This window comes from Apostichopus japonicus, chromosome 6, assembly GCF_037975245.1.
Source record: "Apostichopus japonicus isolate 1M-3 chromosome 6, ASM3797524v1, whole genome shotgun sequence".
In the NCBI taxonomy this organism is placed as follows: domain Eukaryota; kingdom Metazoa; phylum Echinodermata; class Holothuroidea; order Aspidochirotida; family Stichopodidae; genus Apostichopus; species Apostichopus japonicus.
Window position 1 is genome coordinate 8,753,424 of NC_092566.1, and position 26,246 is coordinate 8,779,669.

Genomic DNA, 26,246 nt, shown 5'->3' on the forward strand with positions numbered 1-26,246 from the left:
AGGGACGACATAAATTGCATCTGCTTATGACAAAAGCTCAAATTTGAAAATGAGATCACCGTGGGACACGGAGAGCAACCCCCCCCCCCCCCCCCCCTTTACAGTCTCGCCTCCCAAAAACTACAGATATTCAATTTTACAAAAATGGATATGTCTGATTTATTAGCAATACTATGTCAAAATGTCTCTTTTTGGTTCGTATTATTGACCCAATTTGACACGCACACAAACTCACAACTTTTTTTTTTTTACCCAACCTTAAATATTGTCCTAAGTCCATCCAATGATATTGTGTTACCCTATGTTTTGGATAAAACCTACTGACACTGTTGATTTGGTCCGCGTTTTTCCCTACGTGTTCCAATGGGGTCCAAAATGCAGAGGAGTGGCGAAGAAAGCTATACCAAAACGTCAAGGAGCAGAAATTGGAGGGGTCTGGGGGTATTCTCCAGCTATTCTCAGGCCAAGCTATACATAACAGACAAATACATAAAAAAAACAAAAAAAAAAACATACAAATGGGATGATGGAAAATTCAATATTTTTATTTTCAACTTTCAATACTTTCGGAAGTTTCACTTAAAGGGAGTGAAAGACTCGCGCACAAAGAAACGTCTCATGCCGGTAATCTGACCTAGTTTCGAATGAGGTGTAACAGCAGTGTTAGACTCCACAATCGATCCCAGGAAATACACACACAACTTGCTACCGGCGGTAATTAGACACTAGTGTACCTTCAATACATACAGGCTGCGGTCAATACCCAAAACACAGTGTAATAGCAGCGATGGACAGCTCAGGTCCAGCTAAAGATAACAAGGTATCGCGTTTCATTACTGTCTGCATTTTGTAGCGACAAGAAAAACTTTTTTTCAGAGGGCGGCACGCGGTTTGGGACGAGTCTTCAATGCCTTTAATTGGTATATGGAAACGTCAGCTTTTCACCTTCAAAAGTCCTTCTGATTCGATTTCATTATCATCTTATATCGATATTTCGACTAGTCCCTTTAAATGTCGACCTTGTAATTTCGACGTGTTATATTCGTCTTCCCCTTGTTTAATTTTTTGTTTTCATAGTTTCAACTCTTTACCAAATTTCAAAGATTTGTCTCAAAGTTGGATTATTTTATATCTATAAAGTTCAATAAAGTTCAACTCTTTATTAATAGTCTGTATTTTTTACCGACCTTTTTCCATATAAAAAATTCGAATTAGTAGGACCATTTTGGACAATAGCACAACATTCAAGTTCGAATTGAGCTGTTCGAACTGTTGTTGTATCAAAATGGAGTGAGCAGTAATATTTTCAGTGAATTGCAAATAATGCCTTCGAATGACTTAAAATGACCTGGAAAATAATCGAAACACTTCGGTCATAAACTCCAAACTCTATACTTTCACCAATTTTCATTGTCATAATGATCTAAAGTTGAGTGAATGAGATCATTTTAAGCGCTGCTGCTGCTGCAAACATTCTTGACAAAAAATGCCTCTTGATCATAATACCTCATAATCCATTCTAGATCGTTTAATAGTTAATAATTTACTACAAGACAAAATTTGTAACTTGTATCAAAATACATACCGTACCAAATCGTTACAGCCTTTATAAAAGATAATTAAGATATTATATTTTGGCGTAATGTATCCATCATTTGGTTCAAAACGTGTATAGGAAACCAATTTATAGTAAAAAAAGAAAGAAGAGAACTCGAAACAGACAAATATGTTGAAAGAAACTCCTTGGCTTAATTCTCAAGTCAATAACTTGCTCCGTTACTAAGATATTGCTATATATATGTGTACAATTTAGCAAACATGCAGTCTCAAAAAAATGTGTAACGTAATGTTCGGTGACGTCATTGATTATATTACATTCACTTGACTTAACTGTTCTTGGGGTGTGGCAATGGGGTTGCACAGTGAAATAAACTTACATCATAAGGGGTTAACATCAGTTTTAGACATCAAATGTTACACTCATGAGGTAGACTGTAAAACTCAAGGCTGTAATTAGGTCTTTACACGTAAGGCAAATATTGCTGCTTTGTTTTTCTCTTCTAAATTGTGTGTGTGGGGATTGAAAATGGTTGGGGAATGTATTTTCCACCCAACGTACTCTGAGCAGCAGCTGGAAATATTTGGTTCCATGCACGCTACGTAAGTTAGTGTATCATTGTTATGTTAGAAGCAAAGTAATGACTAAATCGAAGGTATATACGAAGGTATAGGAGTAATGAAACCCTGTCGCATGTTGAATGATATAGTACCGTTTAGTATGATTGAGAAAAATAAATGTTAATTGCGCCTTGCGCAGTCACTTTTCACCCATTCAGGTCAAAGATATGCATCATTGCAGACTGAAAGGTAATTACTAAGAGCTTAGGCTTGAAGTGTGGTGTTACACATACAGACACCGCATCCGAGAAAAATGGCATAAATTCTTTGGTTATGTCACTGTTGTCTCCTCTGTACTGAACAACAACACAACACTGTTCACACGGGAATTGTTCCTCCCTCCATAGAATATAAATGAAGCCCTTCCCGTCTGAGCAAATACTGACAGGTATGTTGCACTTTTTGCTGACCTCTGGTTTTTGGAATTCGTGAATTTGTGCACCTTTCTTGTTTATAGCCCATGCTTGTCTCCCTCCTATATCACAAACGAAGATGTTTGAATTGTGGACAATTAGATCGGCTGGCCACCAGCTTATTGCCCATGGAAGTCGTATGGTGTATTTATAATTTAATCTCTCGTCAAGCACGTACATATCTCTATTGTTATAGATGCATAGAAAGATGGAGTTAGTTACAGAATCCGTAGCGATGCATGTAACTCGCTGTTTTGACCGTGACCACCCTCGGATGAAATCGCCCAGGTGCTTGCTTAAATATGAACCATCAATAATATCATACAGAGCTATTCCATTTTCTTGGCAGGCAACAGTAATTTTAAACTCATTGACAGGAGCACAGTAGCAGCCAGGTGAGGAAAGTACTGAATTGAAATGTATACCTAGCTTAGAACTTAAATTTTTGCCTGTCATGTCTATAAAACTGATATAGTTTTGTTTGTCTGATGTACCTCCACTGATAACGATTTTACCATTCCATGTACATGCTATACTATTGATATACAAGCCGGCAGTTTTGATACCATCAATGTGAACCACAGTGGCTTCAGTGCTGCATAAGTGTCCTTTTTCTCGCTGTTTCCCTACATAAATTGCTATTTTTGCGACACTGGAATAGTCCCTTTTCATTTCCTGAATCAACGGCTCTGTGGCTTGGCAGATAACTTCAATATTATGCGCTGCAGTCCAATCATCCTGACTCGAAAGAACGTTTTCGGCTGTGTTTGTGACATTTTCAAATTTTCTAACCGTACTATTTATTTTTGAAGAAAACTTCTCCCAGTTTAAAAGCTTCTCTCTCTTCTCAGATTCTATTTCGGTACGAACTTTTTGCAACTCCAGAGCGAGTTGTTTGCGTTTCGCATTTGCATCTTCTTGAGCTTGTTTTGAACGTGTCTTTAAGGCGTTCGATTTTTTAGTTGCATCTGTGTGATGATTGCTTTTAATTTGTTCGTATTTCTTTCGAATTTGCTTTATATCCCGTGCCATTTCCATGTCTGTATGTCTAACATTTTCTTCTAGTTTCCGTGTGACTGTCTGTTCTTCAACCTTAATCTTTCGTTGAATATTTAGCTGTGAACTTTCCAGACTACTCTTCGTTTCATTGTATTTCTTTGTACTTTCGTCCAAATAATTGTCGGCATTAGTGAAAATTTCGTCTTTTGTCTTTTTTATTTGGGAGAATGTTTCATAAACTCTGTCTTTCCACTCATCAAGGGCCTTTAACTGCCTCTTTAATTTCTCTCTTTCTGATTTGGCAAGTTCTGTGACGTCATACATATCATGATTCCTGTGTTCTCCGTAGGTACAGGTCAAACAAATTGGGCGGTTTGCGCAAGATTTACAACATAACTGTGACTGATTGTGAGGATGAGTCTGGCACCTGGGAGCTTCCTTCAAAATGGATAACTTTTCAAGGGTGATATTTTTGGCTTCAACATCTTCCAGTGATAGGATATGCGGCCTATGTTCCTGTAAACTTTTCCTGCTCAAGTGATATGTATGACAATCCTCGCACAGGAAGTTAGTACATTTGAAGCAGCATGCTGAAGATTTTGTTTGCTTAAAACAATCACCGCAAGTAAGAATTTGATCCTCTTTCAGAGACTATTTTACTTTAATATAATCTAGGATTTCATTCATGTAAAAGTCTGTCTTAAAGCCCTCTACACCATTTATTGGAACCCCGGTCTTTTCCTGACATATCGGGCATTTGAAATCATTAGGATCTTTGGCGATCAGTTTCTCCAAACATTCTGTACAGTATCTATGGAGACATCAGGTGCGTATCCAGGGGGGCGTTGGGGGCGCGCGCCCCCCGGGTAAGGAAAAGAGGAGAGAAAAAAAGAGAAGAAAAAAGGGAAAAGGAGGGGGAAAAAGAAAAGGAGGAGAGAAAGGAAGGGAAAAGAAAAAGAAAAGAGAGAAAAAGGAGAAAAGGAGGGAGTAGAAGATAACTTCGCCAAGACCTCGGGAAGAGAAAGAGGAACAGTCATAGTTAAAGCGCTGATCCCAATTATGTACACAGGGTAGCCAGTGACAGATCAAGGATTACGGAGAGAGTGTGCGCATCACCCTACCCCTTACACCGACAGCTCCATTTTTGACGTTTCCATTTTTCCTCTCTCACTAATGTATCTATATAAATACTATATATCGTCTATCATAACGCGTGTGTGTGTATGGACTATGGACGCCTTAACAATTGTACAATTGTGCTATATGGAACCAACTGTGGCTGGTCTTGAACTCGACCGAGTCGTCGGGGAACATGACGCATTTCGGGAAGGGGGCGACCGCCCCCCCCCCCCCGAGCAAATTTTCTTTACGACATCGCTAGTAATTTCAAAATAGACAATGCTTAGATGCAACTTACAAGGCCTGGGAAGTGTCATTTTCAGCGATCTTGGAGGCATTTTCGGCCAAAATTTTTCTTGTACGCTTCGCGCCAACTCATGGTGGCGCTTCGCTTAGATAGTTTGCCTACAGGCTTCGCCCCTCTCTTGGCATTACTCGCTACACGCCTGTTCGAATTTGTAAAGCAAAGAGCAGATATAACATCATATCAGTGAGCACTGAAATGCATGTTCCACGATGAACAGCCTCAAAAACTGTCTATGTGTGTAGTCAAAGGCGTAGGAGCCAAATTGGATTCGGGGCTGTAACGACTTGCCCGAAAAAAAAGCTAAAATTGTTCGCGCGCGTAGCGCGCGTTCAACATATCGATGCCAATATCATATAAGCAAGCATCGGTCATTACATTGCATGGCATCGTGTGCCTTAAGATCCGTAAAAGTTGCACAGTATACCGCCGGATGCTAATGTAAACAACCAAATGTATATGTAGATGGAGAAAAAGCATACAGATCCATTTATGTCAAAACTCTCTTTTACAGTAGTAATGTCGGCCGAGCTTAGAACTTTATTTTAATTACCAAGGAGATCATTTTTAAGCTATTCATTGCTATTTATTTTTTTCAGTAGGTGCCCGAAAAAATGGGAAAAATTTGGTTGCGGGAAGGGGGGGGGGCTGCAGCCCCGCCTCCTACGGGACCTACGCCTATGTGTGTAGTGTTCGGTTTCGATATACCTGATATCGGAAATATCTGCTATTTGTCATTTCCTTCAACCAAGTTTTATAATAGCCATTATTAGAGGTTGCAATATTTCTACACCAATAAATTAACTGTGTCGGAATTTTCGAAACTTTCCTCACCAACATTCTTCATCATACTTCCCTCTACTCGTGCAATTTTGACCTGTCTATTAGGGGTTCAAGGAGGTTTTTCTATATTGGTTGTCCATAGATAGAATTTTGTGCAACATTATGGGTATGTTTTGAAGTGATTTTTATTCACGAGAAATGGGAATTTTCAAATTCTCAACAAATAATGGGCTTAAAACCTTGAAAAGTGGGGCTTTCGGATATTGTGGGCCGTGACGTAGAATCACCTTCAAAAGCAATGATCCATGGGACATGCAATGAGGTCGAACATGATGTGTTACTGATGACAATCTTCAAAAAGGTTATGGATGGAAAAAAAAAATTTTGGGAAATACTTGGTTCTCAGGCAAAAGTGTACATCTGGTTGGTCATTTTCAAGCCCGAGAAGTGCCATTTCCGGTGATCTGGGGGGTATCAAAACCAGAAATTTTCTTGTACGCTCCGCGCCAACCGATGGTGGCGCTCCGCTTAGATAGTAATTCGCACCCCCGGGTTAGAAAATCCTGGATACGCGCCTGGTACATATATACTATATATGGTCTATCATAACGCGTATGTGTGTATATGAAACCTGCTATGAAACCAACTGTGGCTGGTCTCGAGTTCGACCGTGTCGTCGGGGAACATGACGCATTTCGGGAAGGGGGTGACTGCCCCCCCCCCCCATTGAGCATATATTTTTATGATATCGTTAGTAATTTCAAAATAAAAAATGCTTAGATGCAACTTATAAGGCCGGGGAAGTGTCATTTCCAGCGACCTTGGAGGTACTTTCGGCCAAAATTTGCTTGTACGCTTCGCGCCAACAAATGGTCCTGGGTAGTGCCATTTCCAGCGATCTGGGAGGCATTTTTTCGGCCAAAAATTTTCTTGTACGCTTCGCGCCAACACATGGTGGCGCTACGCTTAGATAGTTTGATAACAGGCTTCGCCCCTCACTTGGCAAACTCCTCGCTACGCGCCTGCTCGAATTTGTAAAGCAAACAGCAGATATCACCTTATATCAATGAGCATGAAAATGGTGTTCCAAGATGAACAGCCTCAAAAATGTCTGTGTGAAGTCATGGGCGTAAGAGCCCAATTTGATTTGGGGCTGTAACGACTTGCCCGAAAAAATAACCAAAAATTTTCAAGCGCTCCGCGCGCGTTGAACATGTTACTGTCAATATCATATAAGCCAGCATAGGTTATTACATCGTATGCCATCCTGTACCTTACGATCCGTGATAGTTGCGCAGTATACCGCGGGATGCTAATGTAAACAACGAAATGTCTAATGTAGATGGGGAAAACCTTGAAAAGTGGGGATGACAGGTATTGTGGGCCGCGACGTAGAATCACCTACACAAGCAATGATCCACAGGACATGCGATCAGGTCGAATATGATTTGTGACTGCTGACAATCTTAAAAAAGGTTATGGATAAAAAAAACACTATTGGGAAATACTTGGTTCTCAGGCAAAAGTGTACATCTGGTTGGTCATTTTTAAGCCTGAGAAGTGCCATTTCCGGTGATCTAGGGGGTATCAAAACCAGAAAATTTTCTTGTACGCTGCGCGCCAACCGATGGTGGCGCTCCGCTTAGTTAGTAATTGGCGCCCCCGGGTCAGAAAATCCTGGATACGCGCCTGGACATTGTAGTTGCCTTGGTTTCTTATATTGTTCAAAGCAAACACAACACTGACAAAACTTCTCATCGATATCATCCAACACTTTAGCAGCGGCCATTTTGTAATATAACCTTGCTGTTGAAAAAAAAACATGAAAACTGATTATTTGTTAAAAGTATAGCCAGAATGCCATTGTCTTACCTTTTGCCAATTTCCATAGGCTTACATACCCAATTGGATGTACTAACAAACAAAATATTAAGTTCATATACCATATGTACTTAAGTTGGACTAGTGTCAAATCTGGACAAGTACAAATATAAGACACATAGCCTAAGTGTAATACAAGGAATAAAGTAGTCAAGTACAATGAGAACTCCTTTGTTCAAGTCCTCGGTCCGAATGCTTAACAGTAAAGAGCACACATAAACATGCACAAACGTATACCATCACTATTGCAAACATTCCATTTGTCGTCGATAAGGAATCAGTCAGTAGGCCGAACTGTTTAGCGATTCCATGCCATGTGTTATATGATAGTATTGAACGCTGACACTGCACACAAGATTTGTCAGTGCCTTTGACTTCAAGTGTTCAGCAAGTACTATGAATGCGGACATACATATCAACTATATACATTTCATGGACATCAACATACAATCGAACCTACATTCCAAGTATGAACTTCAAGGAAGATGCACTTTTTGTGTTATCATGTTAGGAAGGTTTTCATAATTTGACCTATGTTGCCACAAATGATCTTTGACCTCCACTTATATCGACAAGGACTTATGCCACAGTATGTATCTACCAAGTATATGTGAACTTCAACCAAGATTTACTTTGTGATTAATGGTGCTAACATAGTTTTGAAAAGCTAACGTTGTTGCCTCGAATGACCTTTAACATTTACTTCTTTCGATAAGGTTCTTGCGCTTACCATGGAGAATCTATCTACTTGCTAATGTATAATTATGCTGACCTTTGACCTCAACAATCAATAATACGCCTTTATTTACAATGGAGGATCTACCTATACCAAGTAGCCTACTGTCTGAACGTCAAACAATAATGTTGACTTCGGACAAGGAGATTCTTGAACCTCCATGCTTCGGCAAAATATCAAAGTTGAGATCGGGCTGTTGTCGTGTTCTCGAGAAAGCACTATTTTATAACGAAGCATTGCTTTCACGTGCATATGTTGTATATTGATACTATATAGTAGTTGCCTAAGCCAATATAGCAGTACTGTGATTATACTGTCTCTATATACCAGCTGTACAGGTACAGCAGAAGTGCACATTATCTTATTAAACTTTACCAGGTACAGACCTGTCAACCTGTTTGACTCCAAAATAGGGAGAATAACATTTTTTCAGGGCAAAAAAATAGGGAGCACAAGGGGAAAATAGGGATAATTTCAACAGAAATGACATGAATACTCCTAAATAAGTTCATTCTACCTATGCAATGCAGTGAGAGAATCATCCAATCAGTGTTTCTTGTTGTAGTTTACAGCAGCTCGCTTCGCTTTCTACAGGGTTTCTTTAGTAGGCTTCCATTTGAAACAGGGAACAGTGGACTCTGGGTACTGTGACTTCATGTCTAGTATGCTAGATGAAGTCCAATCAAGCTTGAGACTTGACCGACTGTGTCTTGTTCTTGCGAACTACACTGAATAGCCTTTCCTGTTCAGCTTTACTGTGGGGGCATAGGACTAATTATTGGCTATTTTCAGAAATGTCGCAAGTGATGAAACATTAATAAAAAAACGGAAGAATAGAATATGAAACCGGGAGGCCGGGAGAATCGGGTAAAAACCGGGAGAGTTGACGGGTCTGCAGGTAGCTGTCATGACTGCAATAACTCCTGAGAACGGGTTTTTGTGTTGCGTTTAATGATGTAAATCGGGTTTCCTCACATCTTCTTTCCGCAGATTTCGCAATACAACTTTGTGTGCTATACTATCCTGTGTTTCTGTTCGCTAATTACACGTACGCAAGTGTACTATACTTATGTGCTAGGCGAAACCGGTATTTTCCAACAGGATAAAAATAGAATTTTACAGTCCACGCATAATATCGCATCCCAACACGTACTGTATTGAGGATGAGATGTTTTACTTTGTCAATTATATGCGAGGGATATATTATTTTTAAATAGAGATGTGCAAAAAACCAAAAAAAAAACCAGCAACCAGTGGCGTAGCCAGACTTTTCCATCTGGGGGGCAAAGGGGGGCGAAGGGTCTGATTGGTGGGGCAGACTAAGCTAGTACAAAAGACATACCAAACAGTTTGCATGACAAACTGTGGCAAATCGGGTATTGTGTCAGCAATGAAGGGTACAGATGGTCACTCTAGTTAGCTGATGTTTTATGTTATTTCCACATAGGTATTATAAACGATAAAACAGATCACTGAAAAAGTCATCGATAATTCTCTTTAAAAATCTGAATAGACTATGCTCTTTCTGTCAGTATTCAAAGATGATCGGCATGATATCTGACTTGCCTGGGAGTGTAACCACCCCCCCCCCCAATCAACAAAAGATGTTATCATTCCCCCTTCGGGCCCTTCTTTTGCACTTTCTAGGGCTCACTCAAACAGTCTAGCGAAGGTTAATTCGCCTATTCTGATGACTGTCTGCGAACTTATCGACGAATTTCACGCCCTATTAGTTAAGGTGACCATATTTTCGTGACTGAAATCGGGGACATTTATTGCGTGACTGATATGGGGGAGGGGTTTAAGGGGAGGGGCTGGCCCTCCCCTTTGGAAAATTTTCAAGTGCCTAAGGTGCTTAGATGTAAAATGGTGATACTTTGAAGCACTTTTTAAATCAATTTTATTTTCAAAAAATGTAGCTTTTTCGTAAATGAAATCCACTTACTTTACGTGGTTCTTTGAGAGCTTGTGATTTGCTCATGCTCACACTATAAGTGTCGTTGTGTCGCCGTAGTTGCCTATTTATACGGTCGAAAGAGTGCTAGGCTAGATCGATCTAGCATATTTTTAACAGTGTTTCCACTTTACACTGGCCCACCTGAAATACTGGTTATAAGTTCCGTTCTGCGACTGCACACTTGACTAAATTTTGTTTTTACAATTATTTTACTAATAATGTGGGATATTTTCGAAATTCCTGAACATTTTGACGAATCGGGGACATTTTCGGGGACACTTGTTCATCGGGGACAGCACACTGTAATCGGGGATTGTCCCCGAAAATCGGGGACGTCTGGTCACCTCGGGCCTATGAGCTCACTACGGAAATACAAATGTATATAGACTACTAGGCTGTTCTGTGTATACCTAACCCAAGAAACACATCGCGATTGGTCGCGTAGGCGTAGCAAAACATGTTGTAAGTTTCAGTCAAAATGCAAATTGTTTCTAAATACTGTGATATTCATTCTGCCATACACGTCACTCACGTGTGAATCATTTCGGAACACAATCCAGGGATCAGGGATAACCATGTGAACATAAACTGAACGTAGCCTCCGCTTATGAGTGCCGCGGAGTCCGTTTAATTAAATTGCCAACCCGTTTCCACATATGACAATACAGAGACAGTGGCGTTTTTTGCGCTGCTGCTTGGGTCAAATTCTTTTTCAAGGCAATGTTCCCATGGAAGTGATTTTTATTTTGGCCATCCAATTTCGCAGATAGAGAATTAGGTAAAAGGTAAAGAATAAAAATTGCATAAAAACCATGTTAATATGCACATAGGCCCAGCACCATATTTAGTGTGCATTCAAGTTTTTTTTTCACAGTCAATAATTCCATTTGGGGGGCAAGTGGGGGGCGAGCATTTCAACTGGGGGGCTCCCGCCCCTGCCCCCCCCCCCCCGCTGGCTACGCCACTGCCAGCAACTAACAAATTGAGGGCCTATTTTATGTAGAATTATGATAATTATTCATATGTATTATATATAGGTTAAGTTATTATTTTCTCACCCCTACGTGTACCGTAGCTGTACTTGGGATGAGATATTGTAATCTGAAATTAAGCAGTACCGGTATATGAAATTGTTGCCCACATCACACTACTTGAAATTTAAACTGGGTGAGTTCATCTGACTTAAGGGGAGAAGGGGGGGGGGGTTCCATAGGGTGCACAATAACATGGAGTAGACTTACCATATTTGAAGTAGTGGTCAAGAAGTAATTGTGTATTCGTGTGTGCGAGTAAATGTGTGAGTAAAAAGGGGTATCACGAACTCCTAAATCGTAAGGCCGATTGACTTCAAAGCCTGGTGTGCGTGTGCGTTTGTTTTTCTATCTGACCGAGGACTTGAACAAAAGCATTCCAGGTCCTCGGTTGTGATTTCTAAAGAATCACCACGTCCTCGGAAGAACTCTATTGTATGGGTTATTGTTAAGGTTAGGGTACGAAGATTTGAACAATGGAAAATACAATGGGGTCCTCGGTTGGAATGAAATACAAACATGCGTGTGTGTGTATGTGTGTGTATGCATGGGAATGGGTAGTCTTGGCCAAGTCGTTTGTAATACTCTTTTTCTCGCGTACAAACTGTTTATGCCTCAGAGTGCGTTTCTGCCTACCACGAATGTTCTTGCCCACTGTATTTTACATGCCAGAGGTTCTGTCCGATACAAACGTCTTGGACATTTCTCCGAAGAGGGGGCGTGAAACCAAAATCTTTATTCATATTATTATTACAAAATTGCGTGTCATGTCAGATCATGTTTCTTCCACAGCAATTAGCGACCGTCTCGCAGTGAACAAAACAATCTAAGGCCAAGTGATTGTTCACTACGGGAGGCAGGACTTGAATAAACATTTTGGGGGAAGTGGGCCCAATTGGCAAACCTCATTGGCTTCTTCGCTTTTCCGAAGCAAATCTGCCAAAAATCAAAGAAAAACATGAGGTAGCTTGGGATAAATGTGCAAGACCCATAGTATCAAGCTAAAGCGTTGCCGTCGGTGTTCTCTGGGCAGTAGAGCAAAAAAGATTCCGGAAAATAGCTTTATTGAAAAGAAAGGTACACTAGGCTGTTCATACTAAGACTAGGGAATGGGACGTAGAGCATCCGTGACTTATGACGTCATAGACAAAGGAAGAGACCGGTCAAATAAAAAATAAAATAAAAAAAACAGCATTGTGGTCTTAAAATGAAGAACAGTATGGCTCAATACTTGATACACAAGTGTTATCACAGACTGTATATCCACGGTGTGGAAATTAGTTTAAAAAGCCAAAGCTCACGCAATCAAAGGAAGTCAAAGTTCAACATTTTTAATCTTGTACGTAAAAGCGTTTTGCAAGCAACTCCTTCCTCGTAAGGCCGATGGACTTCAAACTTGGTACGCATGTGCCTGGGCATGGGTGGTTGCGCCCAAGGGCGTAGGAACCGGGGGGGCTAGCGGGGGCGCCAGCCCCCCAGTGAAAAATATGGGGGGGGCGGAAGTATCATTCCGCCCCCCCCCCCGCTCCGCAAGTCAGAAAACCCCTTTTTCATTTCCAAATGAGAAAAAAATCTCATTTGGAGCACCAAATTGCATTTAAGGCCAGGTGAAAATGCAAAATTCTTTACAAAATGGAGTGGGAGTTGAAGTGTGCTATATTGCACCAAATTGCATCTGAGGCCACCTGGAAATACAAAAAAATTCCAAAGGGGAGGGGGACACCCCCTCCCCTTAGACCCCTCCCCCAGGCCGGCCATCAGTCTTCAGCCCCCCCAACTCAAAAGTATCTTCCTACGCCACTGGTTGCGCCTGTGTGACCAACAGCGTCATAGGATCAAAGGTCAAGTAACCAAAAACAGCGCTGTAACCATTACACGTACACTAAAAAGACTTCAAACGTTAGTAAGTTATCACAAACTATATATAATTAACATTTCTATACGTTAAGATGTCTTAAAAGATATAGCAAAATATGTAAAAATGAAAAAAATAAATAAACAACTGATTCTGAGTTTCATGCACATACAATAAGCGCAGTGAGGGAACTATACTATGAATGTACACACACAATAAAAAAAAAAAATATCAAGAAAGGTTTCTAGTTAATATTTAACACGTATCCCGAACACCCCAGGGTGTAACAATATCAGGGACGACGTTAATTGCATCTGCTTATGACAAAAGTTCAAATTTGATAATGAGATCACCGTGGGACATGGAGAACAAACGCAACCCTCCCCTCAACAGTCTGGTCTCCCAAAAACTAAAGATTTTCAGTTTTAAAATGATGGATATTTCTGATTTATTAGCAATACTATGTCAAAATGTCTCCTTTGGTTCGCATGATTGACCCAATTTGACGCGCACACAAACTCACACAAATTGTTGTTTGAACCCCACCTCATATATTGTTCTAAGTCCATCCAATTTTATTGTGTTTTTCTATGTTTGGGATTAAACCTGCTGACACTGTTGATGTGGTCCGCGTCCCTCCCGTACGTGTTCCAATGGGGTCCAAAATACAGAGCAGTGACGAAGAAAGCTATATCAAGAAGTGAAAGAGGGGTTTGGGGTATTCTACAGCTATTCTCAGGCCAAGCTAAAAATAACAGATACATACAAATGAGATGATGGAAATTTCAATATATTTATTTTCAAATTTCAATACTTTCGGATGTTCCACTAAAGGGAGTGAAGACTCGCGCACAAAGAAATGTCCGATGCCGGTAATTTGACCTAGTTTCGAATGAGGTGTAACAGCAGTGCTAGACACCACCATCGATCCCAGAAAATACACACACAGCTTGCTACCGTCGGTAATTAGACACTAGTGTACAGTCAATACATACAGGCTGAGGTAAATACTCACAACACAGTGTACATAGCAGCGATGGACAGCTCAGGTCCAGCTAAAGATAACAAGGTATCGCGTTTCATTACTGTCTGCATTTTGTAGCGACAAGAAGAAAAAACTTCAACGCAAAGTTAACTTTTCAGAGGGCGGCACACGATTTGTGGCGAGTCTTCCATGCCTTTAACTGGTATATGGAAACGTCAAATTTTCACCTTCAAAAGTCCCTCTGATTCGATTTCATTATCATGTTTATCGAAATTTCGACTTGTCCCTTTAAATGTCGACCTTGCAATTTCGACGTATTATATTCGTCTACCGCTTGCTTAACTTTTTGTTTTCATAGTTTGACCTTTTTACCAAATTTTAAAGTTTTGTCTCAAATTTGGAGTTTTTATATCTATACAGTTCAATTATTACCTCTTTATTAATAGTCTGCAATTTTTGACCGAACTTTTTCGATATAAATATTTGAATAAGTAGGACCATTTTAGACAATAGTAGAACATTCAAGTTCGAATTAAGCTGTTTGAACTGTTGTTGCCTCAAAATGGAGAGAGTAGTAACATTTTCAGTGAATTGCAAATAATGCCTTCGAATGACATCAAATGACCTTAAGAATGGCCGAAATACCTCACTTCGGTCATAAACTCCAAACTCTATATTTTCACCAATTTTCATAGTCAAAATGATCTAAAGTTGAGTGAATGAGAGCATTTTAAGCGCTGCTGCCGCAAACATTCTTGACAAAAAATGCCTCTTGATCACAATACCTCATAATCCATTCTAGCTCGTTTAATAGTTAATCACTTACTACAGGACTAAATTTGTAACCGGTATCCAAAATACAGACCGGATCCAAATCGTTATAGCCTTTATGAAAGATAACTAAGATATTATATTTTGGCGTAACGCTACTGTACGTAATTTAGCGTATCATTATTATGTTAGAAGCAAAGTACTAACTAAATCGAAGGTATACGATGGTTTAGGAGTAATGAAACCCTGCAGAATGTTGAATGATAGTACCGTTTAGTACTGAGAAAAAATAAATGTCAATTCCCATTCAGGTCAAAGATATGCATCCTTGCAGACCGAAAGGTAATTACCAAGAGCTTAGGCTTTGATTTTTCGATTTTCGAGCCTGATGCTACACATAAAGACACCGCATCCGAGAAAAATGGCATAAATTCTTTGGTTATGGCACTGTTGTCTCCTCTGTACTGAACAACGACACAACGCTGTTCACAGGAGAATTGTTTCTCCCTCCATAGAATATAAATGAAGCCCTTCCCGTCTGAGCAAACACTGACAGGTATGTTGCACTTATTACTGACCTCTGGTTTTTGAAATTCGTGAATTGTATCACCTTTCATATTTATAGCCCACGCTTGTCTCCCTTCTTTATCACAAACGAAGATGTTTGAATTGTGGACAATTAGATCGGCTGGCCACGCTATTATCTCTGGAAGTCGTATGGTGTGCTTATAAGTTAAGCTCTCATCAAGCACGTACAGATTTCTGTTCTTATAGATGCCTAGAATGATGGAGTTGCTGACAGAATCTGAAGCGATGCATGCAACTCGCTGTTTTGATCGTGACCATCCTCGGATGAAATCACCCAGGTGCTTGTTCAAATATGAACCATCACTTATACCAAACAGAGCTATTCCATCTTCTTGGCAGGCAACAGCAATTTTTAACTTATGGACAAGAGCACAGTAACAGCCAGGTGAGAAAAGTATTGAATTGAAATGTGTGCCAAGCTTAGAACTTACAATTTTGCCTGTCATGTCCATTAAACTGATATAGTTTTGTTTGTCTGATGTACCTCCACTGATAACGATTCTATCATTCCGTGTACATGCTATACTATTGATATACAAGCCGGCAGCTTTGATACCATCAACGTGAACCACAGTGGCTTCAGTGCTGCATAAGTGTCCTTTTTCTCGCTGTTTCTCATAAATTGCTAGTTTTGCCACATTGGAATAGTCCTTTTTCATATCCTGAATCAACGGCTCTGTGGCTTGGCAGATAGCTTCAATATTATGCGCTGCATTCCAATCATCCTGACTCGAAAGAACGTTTTCGGCTGTTTTAGTGACATTTTCAAATTTTCTAATCGCACAATTTGTTTCCGAAAATTGTTTCTCCAATTTAAGAAGCTTCTCTCTCTTCTCAGATTCTATTTCGGTACAAACTTTTTGCAACTCCTGATCGAGTTGGTTGAGTTTTGCATTTACAACCTCTTGTTCTTGTTTTGAACGTTTCTTCAATGCGTTTGACTTTATAGTTGCCTCTGTGCGATGATTGCTTTTAATTTGTTCGTATTTCTTTCGAATTTGCTTTATGTCCCGTGCCATTTCCTGGTCTGTATGTGTAACATTTTCTTCTAGTTTCCGTGTGATTATTCTTCTTTCAAACTCTATCTTTCGTTGAATATCTCGCTGTGTACTTTCCAGACGACTCTTCCTTTCATTGTATTTCTTTGTACTATCGTCCAAATGTTTGGCGGCATTAGTGACAATTTCGTCTTCAGTCAGTTTTATTTGGGAGAATGTTTCATAAACTCTGTCTTTCCACTCATCAAGGGCCTTTAACTGCCTCTTTAATTTCTCTCTTTCTGATTTGGCAAGTTCTGTGACGTCATAAATATCATGATTCTTGTGTTCTCCGTAGGTACAGGTCAAACAAATTGGGCGGTTTGCGCAAGATTTACAACATAACTGTGACTGATTCTGAGGATGAGTCTGGCACCTGGGAGCTTCCTTCAAAATGGATAACTTTTCAAGGGTGATATTTTTGGCTTCAACATCTTCCAGTGATAGGATATGCGGCCTATGTTCCTGTAAACTTTTCCTGCTCAAGTGATATTCATGACAATCCTCGCACAAGAAATCAGTACACTTGAAGCAGTATGCTGAAGATTTGGTTTGCTTAGAACAATCACCGCAAATAAGAATTTGATCTTCAATCAGAGACTTTTTAACTTTAATATAATCTAGAATTTCGTTCATGTAAAAGTCTGACTTAAAGCCCTCTACGCCATTTTTTGGAACATCGATCTTTTCCTGACATAACGGACATTTGAAATCAGTAGGATTTTTGTCGATCATTTTCTCCAAGCATTCTGTACAGTATCTATGGAGACATTGTAGTTGCCTTGGTTTCTTATATTGTTCAAAGCAAACACAACACTGACAAAACTTCTCATCGATATCATCCAACACTTTCGCAGTGGCCATTTTGTGATATAAACTCGCTGTCGAAAGAAAAATATACATTGACAACTTATATTTGTTGAAAGTATAACCAGAATGCCATTGCCTGACCTCGTCAATTTCCATAGGCTTACACACCCAATAGAGTGCACTAACATGAAGTTCATATACCAAATGTAGTACTTTGGACTAGTGTAAAATCTGAACAAGTACAAATATAAGATACATAAGTGTAATACAAGAATTCTTTTGTTCAAGTCCTCGGTCCGAATGCAAAACAGTAAAGAGCACACATAAACATGTACATATATATCACCACTATCGCAAACATTCCAACTGCCGTCTATAAGGAATCAACCAGTTAATCGAACGGTTTAGCGATACCATGCCATATGTTATATGATAGTATTGAAAACTGCACACAGCTGTACACAAGGTTTGTAAGTGCATTTGACTTCAAGTGTTCAGCAAGTATTAATTCGGACTTACATATCAACTATGTACAGTTCATTGACATCTGCATACAAGTGAACCTCCATTCCAAGTATGAACTTCAAGGAAGATGTACTTTTTGTATTATCACGTTAGGAAGGTTTTTATAATACCTATGTTGACCACAAATGATCTTTGACCTCCACTTATAAGGTTATGTACTTATATCACAGTATTTATTGATCAAATATGGACTTCAACCAAGATGAACATTTTGATTAAAAGTGCTCACATAGTTTTAAAATGTAAACGTTTTTGCCTCTAATGCCCTTTGACATTAATTACTTTCGATAATGTTTTTGCGCTTACCATGGAGAATCTATCTACTTGCCGCTATGTATAATTATGTTGACCTTTGACCTTAACTATCAATAATACGTCTTTACTTACAATGGAGGATCTACCTATACCAAGTTACTGTCTGAATTTCAAACAATAATGTTGACTCCGGCCAAAGAGAATCTGCAAGGTCCTTGTTGAACCACCTTGCTTCGGCAAAAAAATCAAAGTTGAGATCGGACTGTTGTCGTGTTCTCGAGAAAGCATTATTTTATAACCAAACATTGCTTTCACGTGCATATTTTGTCTATTGATACTATACTATAGTTACCTAAGCTAATATAACAGTACTGTGAGTATACTGTCTCTATGATAACAACTGTATGGGTACAGCAGAAGTGCACATTATCTTAATATAAAACTTAACCAGGTAGCTTTCATGACTGGAATAACTTAACTCACCTGAGAACGGATTTTCGTGTTTGAGTGGATGGTGTTAAACGGGTTTCCTCACATCCACTTTCCGCACGTGTCCGCAAATACAACTTCGTGTGCTTCTTACCTTGTGTTTCTGTTCGCTAATTACACGTAGGCCTACGCAAGTGTACTATACTTATGTGCTAGGCAAAACCGGTATTTTCAACAGGATAAAAATAGATGGACTTCAAACTTGGTATATACACGTGCCTGGATATGGGTTGTTGCGCCTGTGTGGCCAATAATGTCATAGGATCAATTGTCAAGTAACCAAAAACAGCATTGCAACCATTACACGTACACTAAAATAGCAATATGGCAAAATACTTCTTCAAAAACAAGTAGGTTATCCCAGACTATAAGTCTACAGTGTATTAATTCAAGCTACATGCAGTTTCTTCCAAACAAAAGCACAAAGACTATTATATTGTTTTGTCTCTGTGTGTGGTGTTTTCTGTATTTAAGTTTCCATCATTCTACTTTTCCTCCTGTTGACCCGAATCTTCCGGTAACGCACTGCATATATGTAAGGGTGACGTTTTACAATGTAATTGTTTATGACCTATAATCAACTGAAACAACCGACTGCACAATAATCTCAGTGGTGTTTGAATATCATACCTCTAAATGGCGTAGGGAGGTACGTAGAATGTTTCAGGTGTATTATCATAAAGGTGTAAAAACATTCCTGAAGTATGAACTTGCATGGGGACAATAACACAACTTTCTAGCACATTAATGTGCTGCAGGGGCAGTGACATACGCACTGTAGTAATCTTGTACTAACGGCTACTTCTTATCATGAACCTTCATCATTTTGTTTACGTAATATATTCCCGTGAATTTTGGTCTTATTGCTCGAATTTGTGAGAATATGGCAGGTGAATTTCACACTGCAACATCTTCATCTCCCGACTCATTATCATGCATCAAGTAACCAATATTATATAGGATTCTGCAGTTAAATAGGAAAATACATTGCAAATATATGAACCTTTGATCAAAATATTTCACTAGTTGCCTTATCCCGATAATGAAGTGAACGGTGCTGTTGGGCAATATTTATGAACAAGTGGTCCTGAGTTTCATGCACATAAGCGCAGTGAGGGAACTAAACCTTGACTGTTCACACATAAAATAAAAAAAGTTCAAAATCGGTTTTCTAGTTTATTTTTAACACGCATCCCGAACACCACGGGGCGTAACAATATTAGGGAGGACGTTAATTGCAACTGCTTATGACAGAAGTTAAAAATTTGATAATGAGATCACCGGAGAGCAACTCCCACCCCGTCCTTCCACATTAAGAGTCTGGTCTCCCAAAAACTAAAGATTTTCAATTGACGATAATGGATATTTCTGATTTATTAGCAATACCATGTCAAAATGTCTCTTTTGGTTCGTATTATTGACCAAATTTTACGCGAACACAAACTCACACCAATTATTTTTTGAACCCGACTTCAAATATTGTTCTCAGTCTATCCAATGTTATTGTGTTACCCTATGTTTGGGATAAAACCTACTGACACTATTGATTTGGTCTGCGTCCCTCCCGTACGTGTTCCAATAGGGTCCAAAATACAAAACGTCAAGGAGCTATTCCATCTTCATGGCAGGCAACAGCAATTTTTAACTTATTGACATGAGCACAGTAACAGCCAGGTGAGGAAAATATTGAATTGAAATGTGTGCCAAGCTTAGAACTTACAACTTTGCCTTTCATATCTATTAAACTGATATAGTTTTGTTTGTCTGGTGTACCTCCACTGATAACGATTCCACCATTCCATGTACATGCTATACTATTGATATACAAGCCGGCAGCTTTGATATAATCAATGTGAACCACAGTGGCTTCAGTGCTGCATAAGTGTTCTTGTTTTAGCTGTCTCCCTACATAAATTGCCACTTTTGCCACATTAGAATAATCCTTTTTCATATCCTGAATCAACGGCTCTGTGGCTTTGCAGATAGCTTCAATATTATACGCTGCTGTCCAATCATCCTGACTCGAAAGAACGTTTTCATGTGTGTTTGTGACATTTTCAAATTTTCTAACCGTACTGTTTACTTCTGAAGAAAACTTCTCCCAGTTTAGAAGCTTCTTTTATTTCGGTACAAACTTTTTGCAACTCCAGAGCGATTCGGTTGCGTTTCGCATTTGCATCCTCTTCACTCGCGGATCCAAGGGGGGGGGGGGGCAAGGGGGGCCATGGCCCCCCAAAGGTGAGCCAAAAAGTGTTTTCGAACATCCGCTAAATCATATGATTGGAAATTAAAAAAATCGAGAGGAATAGCAGTGGTAGACTAGTCTAAACCTTTTCGTTTTCTGGTTTAAAATTAAATGCAGAGCTCCCAACTGACCCGCAATTCGCGGGAATTAGACCCGCATTCTAACACCCAAACCCGCTGACCCTCACAAGCGTCCGAAAAAACCGCATTGTAATTGTCAAGTATACATAAAAAAAATTGCATCAAATTTTGACTTAGCAACCACCATTTCTTTAGCATTTAGCATAATAGAGTATAAAACCTCCTTTACAGCATCATTTGAACCTCAAATTAGCCTATATTTCTTTTCATTGGGGCGAGCAGCGAACATTTTCATGCCACGGGAAAGAATGAATTATCACCTACTATTCAATTTATTGATGTTACACACAAAAAAATGCATATTTCTCAGAAAATTTTGGGTGACAAAAGCCTTTCTAAGTGCCACCATTTTACATGTAGGCATCACCAGGATTCCAAAAAAAATCAAAAGGGGAGGGGGTCACCCCCTCCCCTTATACCCCTCCCCAGGACGGCGATTTGTGGCATGGACCAGTACTTGCCTTTTCAAGAGTTGGGAGCTATGTAAATGTATGAGCATGAGGATTTACAGTTTAACACCATTTTGCAGTTACAGGCTGGTTGTAAGAAATTTATAACCTATGAGAAATAATTTTTTTTGAGAAAGATTTTTGAGAACTTTTTTTCATAAATATTTTAGAAAATTACACCTGGGAAACATTTTTTTTAGAAGTAAATTAACATCACCATTGTACACTTTTGTCGCACCAAATTGCATCTGAGGGCATTCAGCAATAGGAAATTTTCCAAAGGGGAGGGTGGCATCCCCTCCCCTTAGACCCCTCCCCCATATCACTCTAATGCCACTTTGGCCCCTCCCAAGCAAAGGCCCTGGATCCGCCAGTGATCCTCTTGAGCTTGTTTTGAGCGTGTCTTTTTTTGAACGTGTCAAAGATATAGCAAAATATGTAAAAATTTATTGTAGGACAATCTCTTATCATCTTTGTTTAAAAATACATAATAGCATTATCGGAAAAACTATATCTTATACCAGACGAAACTGGACATTAAACACTACAAAGTCTACTTAATCGAATTTGTGTGAGTCTATAAGGCAGAAACTGTTCAATGCAATGAAATGAAATGTTTATAGGAGTTGAAAATAGATAACTTACTGTAAACTTCGACAACAGCTACTTCTTCGAAGTTTTGCCTCGATCGTGCACTTTCATCATATATTTTCGTATAATTTGGTCTTATTGCTCGTATTTATAAGAATATGACAGGAACACACTGCAACATCTTCGTCTCCTGGCTCATTATCATTGTATCAATTAATCAATATTTTTCAGAATTCTGCAGTTTAATGGGAAACACACTTTGCGAATATATGAACCTTTGATCATAATATTTCACTAGTTGCCTTATCCCGGTAATGAAGTAAACGGTGCTGTTGAGCAATATTTATGAACAACTGATCCTGAGTTTCATGCACATAAGCGCAGTGAGGGAACTATACCTTGACTGTACACACTCAAAATAAAAAGATCAAGATTTGGTTTCTATTTTTAACACACATCCCGAACACCCCGGGGCGTAACAATATCAGGGAGGACGTAAATTGCATCTGCTTATGACAAAAGTTAAAAATTTGATAATGAGATCACCGGAGAGCAACTCCCACCCCCTCCCTCCCCCTTAACAGTCTGGTCTCCCAAAAACTAAAGATTTTCAATTTGACAAAAATGGATATTTCTGATTTATTAGCAATACTATGTAAAAATGTCTCTTTTTGGTTCGTATTTTTGACCCAATTTGACACGCACACAAACACACAAAATATTTTTGGAACCCCACCTCAAATATTGTACTAAGTCCATCCAATTTTATTGCGTTACCCTATGTTGGGGATAAAACCTACTGACACTGTTGATTTGGTCCGCGTTCCCCTCCTACGTGTTCCAATGGGGTCCAAAATACAGAGCAGTGGCAAAGAAAGCTAAACCAAAACGTCAAGGAGCAGATCTCGGGTGTTTTAGGGTATTCTCCACTATTCTCAGGCCAAGCTATACATGTTTTTAGGTTGTACATTTATAAAGCGCTTTGAGCAGCTTTGCTGATTATGCGCTATTTAAATATTACTTATTATTATAACAGATACATATACAAATGGGATGATGGAAATTTCAATATTTTTATTTTCAAGCATCAACACTTTCGGAAGTTCCACTTAATTGGTATATCGAAATGTCAATTTTTCACCTTCAAAACATGATTCGATTTCATGATCATGTAATATCGAAATTTCGACATATCCCTTTAAATGTCGACCTTGTAATTTCGACGTGTTATATACGTCTTCCGCTTGTTTAATTGTTTTTTATTTCAGTTTCAACTTTTTACAAAATTTCAAAGATTTTGTCTGAAATTTGGATTATTTTATATCTATAAAGTTCAATTATTGATTCTTTATTAATAGTCTGCATTTTTTACCGAACTTTTTCAATAAAAAAAAATGGAATTAGTAGGACCATTTTAGACAAAAGTAAAACATTCAAGTTCGAATTGAGCTGTTCGAACTGTTGTTGTCTCAAAATGGAGAGAGTAGTAACATTTTCAGTGAATTGCAAATAATGCCTTCGAATGACATCAAATGACCTTGAGAATGGCCGAAATCACCTCGGTCAAAACTCCAAACCCTATATTTTCACCAATTTTCATTTTCATAAAAATCTAAAGTTAAGTGAATGAGAGCATTTAAAGCGCTGCTGCCGCAAACATTCTTGACAAAAAATGCCTCTCGATCATAATACCTCATAATCCATTCTAGTCCGTTTAACAGTTAATCATAGTACAGGACGAAATTTGTAACCGGTATCCAAAATACATACCGAACCAAATCGTTACAGCCTTTATAAAAGATAATTAGGATATTATATGTGGGCGTAATGCATCCATCATTTGGTTCAAAACGTGTATAGGAAACCAATTTATAGTAAAAAACAGAAGAGAACTCGAAACAGACAAATATGTTCAAAGAAACTCCCTGGCTTAATTCTCAAGTCAATAACTTGCTCCGTTACTAAGATATTGCTATATGTATACAATTTAGCAAACATTCAGTCTAAAAAAATGTATTATGTAAATGTTTGGTGACGTCATTGATTATAAAACATTCACTTGACCTTACTGTTCTTAGGGTGTGGCAGAGGGGTTGCATAGTGAAATAAACTTACACCATAAGGCGTTAACACTGATAAGTTTTAAACCTGTAATGCTACTCTCATGAGGTAGATTATACTATAAAAATTAAGGCTGTAGGCCTTTACACGTAAGGTTGTGCAAAATGCTGCTTCTTTTATTGATTTAGGCTACTTATTAATTTTTGTGTGGGATTGAAAAGGTGTTAGGAATGTATTTTCTACACCACTCTGGGTCAGCAGCTGTAAATATTATTTGCTTTCACGCTACGTTATTTAGCGTATTATGTTATGTTAGAAGCAACGGTAATGACTAATTCGATGGTATATACAAAGGTATAGGAAGCATAACGAAACCCTACCGCATGTTGAATGTCTGAATGATAGTACCGTTTAGTATAATTGAGAAAAATAAATGTCAATTGCGTCTTGCGCAGTCCCTTTTCACCCATTCAGGTCAAAGATATGCATCATTGCAGACTGAAAGGTAATTACTAAGAGCTTAGGCTTGAAGTCTGACGTTACACATAAAGACACCGCATCCGAGAAAAACAGCGGAAATTCTTTGGTTATGTCACTGTTCTCTCCTCTGTACTGAACAACAACACAACACTGTTCACACGGGGTTTGTTTCTCCCTCCAAAGAATATAAATGAAGCCCTTCCCGTCTGAGCAAATACTGACAGGTATGTTGCACCTTTTGCTGACCTCTGGTTTTTGGAATTCGTGAATTTGTGCATCTTTCATGTTTATAGCCCATGCTTGTCTCCCTCCTATATCACAAACGAAGATGTTTGAATTGTGGACAATTAGATCGACTGGCCACAGGCTTATGTCCCATGGAAGTCGTATGGTGTCTTTATAATTTAAGCTCTCGTCAAGCACGTGCATATCTCTGTTGTTATAGATGCATAGAAAGATGGAGTTAGTTACAGAATCCGTAGCGATGCATGTAACTCGCTGTTTTGACTGTGACCACCCTGGGATGAAATCGCCCAGGTGCTTGCTTAAATATGAACCATCAATAATATCATACAGAGCTATTCCATTTTCTTGACAAGCAACAGCAATTTTTAACTCATTGACAGGAGCACAGTAACAGCCAGGTTCGGAAAGTACTGATTTGAAATGTTTACCTAGCTTAGAATTTAAAACTCTGCCTGTCATGTGTATAAAACTGATATAGTTTTGTTTGTCTGATGTACCCCCACTGATAACGATTCTACCATTCCATGTACATGCTATACCAGGGAGCTGCTACTAGAGTAGCAGCTCCCTGGCTATACTATTGATATACAAGCCGGCAGCTTTGATACCAGCAATGTGAACCACAGTGGCTTCAGTGCTGCATAACTGTTCTTGTTTAGCTGTCGCCCTACATAAATTGCTAGTTTTGCCACATTGGAGTAGTCCCTTTTCATATCCCGAATCAACGGCTCTGTGGCTTGGCAGATAGCTTCAATATTATGCGCTGCAGTCCAATCATCCTGACTCGAAAGAACGTTTTCAGCTGTGTTTGTGACATATTCAAATTTTCTAACCGTACTATTTACTTCTGAAGAAAACTTCTCCCAGGTTAGAAGCTTCTCTCTCTTCTCAGATTCTATTTCGGTACAATCTTTTTGCAACTCCAGAGCGAGTTGTTTGCGTTTCGCATTTGCATCTTCTTGAGCTTGTTTTGAACGTTTCTTTAAGGCATTCGAGGTTTTAGTTGCCTCTGTGCGATGATTGATTTCAATTAGTTTGTAATTCTCTCGAATTTGTTGAATTTCCCTTTCTATTTCCTTGTCTTTACGTGAAATATTTTCTTCAAGTTCCTGTGTTATTTCATTTTCTTCAACCTCAATCTTTCGTTGAATATCTCGCTGTGTACTTTCCAGACTACTCTTCGTTTCATTGTTTTTCTTTGTACTTGCGTCCAAATGTTTGGCGGCATTAGAGAAAATTTCGTCTTTAGCCATTTTTATTTGGGAGAGTGTTTCATAAACTCTGTCTTTAAACTCATCAAGGGCCTTTGACTGCCTCT

The 26,246-nt window shown here is 39.0% G+C and overlaps 2 protein-coding genes across 2 annotated transcripts; both read right to left on the bottom strand.

Annotated features, from left to right (window-relative positions):
• Nucleotides 1-295: 295 nt before the first annotated feature.
• LOC139968890 (uncharacterized) lies at nucleotides 296-4,050 on the bottom strand. Its single transcript, XM_071973502.1, has one exon. The coding sequence runs from the start codon at nucleotides 3,912-3,914 to the stop codon at nucleotides 2,325-2,327; it is 1,590 nt and encodes a 529-aa protein (XP_071829603.1). The 5' UTR covers nucleotides 3,915-4,050; the 3' UTR covers nucleotides 296-2,324.
• Nucleotides 4,051-13,490: 9,440 nt separating this feature from the next.
• Nucleotides 13,491-18,842, bottom strand: LOC139968880 (uncharacterized). Its single transcript, XM_071973485.1, has 2 exons — nucleotides 18,711-18,842; nucleotides 13,491-17,518 (listed from the first exon to the last, which is right to left on the bottom strand). The coding sequence occupies exon 2, from the start codon at nucleotides 17,499-17,501 to the stop codon at nucleotides 15,309-15,311; it is 2,193 nt and encodes a 730-aa protein (XP_071829586.1). The 5' UTR covers nucleotides 17,502-17,518; nucleotides 18,711-18,842; the 3' UTR covers nucleotides 13,491-15,308.
• Between the last annotated feature and the right edge of the window lie 7,404 nt (nucleotides 18,843-26,246).

Bases quoted from the DNA above. Each gene is read 5' to 3' on its own strand.
- LOC139968880 (XM_071973485.1), bottom strand. From the start codon at position 17,501: ATGGCCACTGCGAAAGTGTTGGATGATATCGATGAGAAGTTTTGTCAG.
- LOC139968890 (XM_071973502.1), bottom strand. From the start codon at position 3,914: ATGTATGACGTCACAGAACTTGCCAAATCAGAAAGAGAGAAATTAAAG.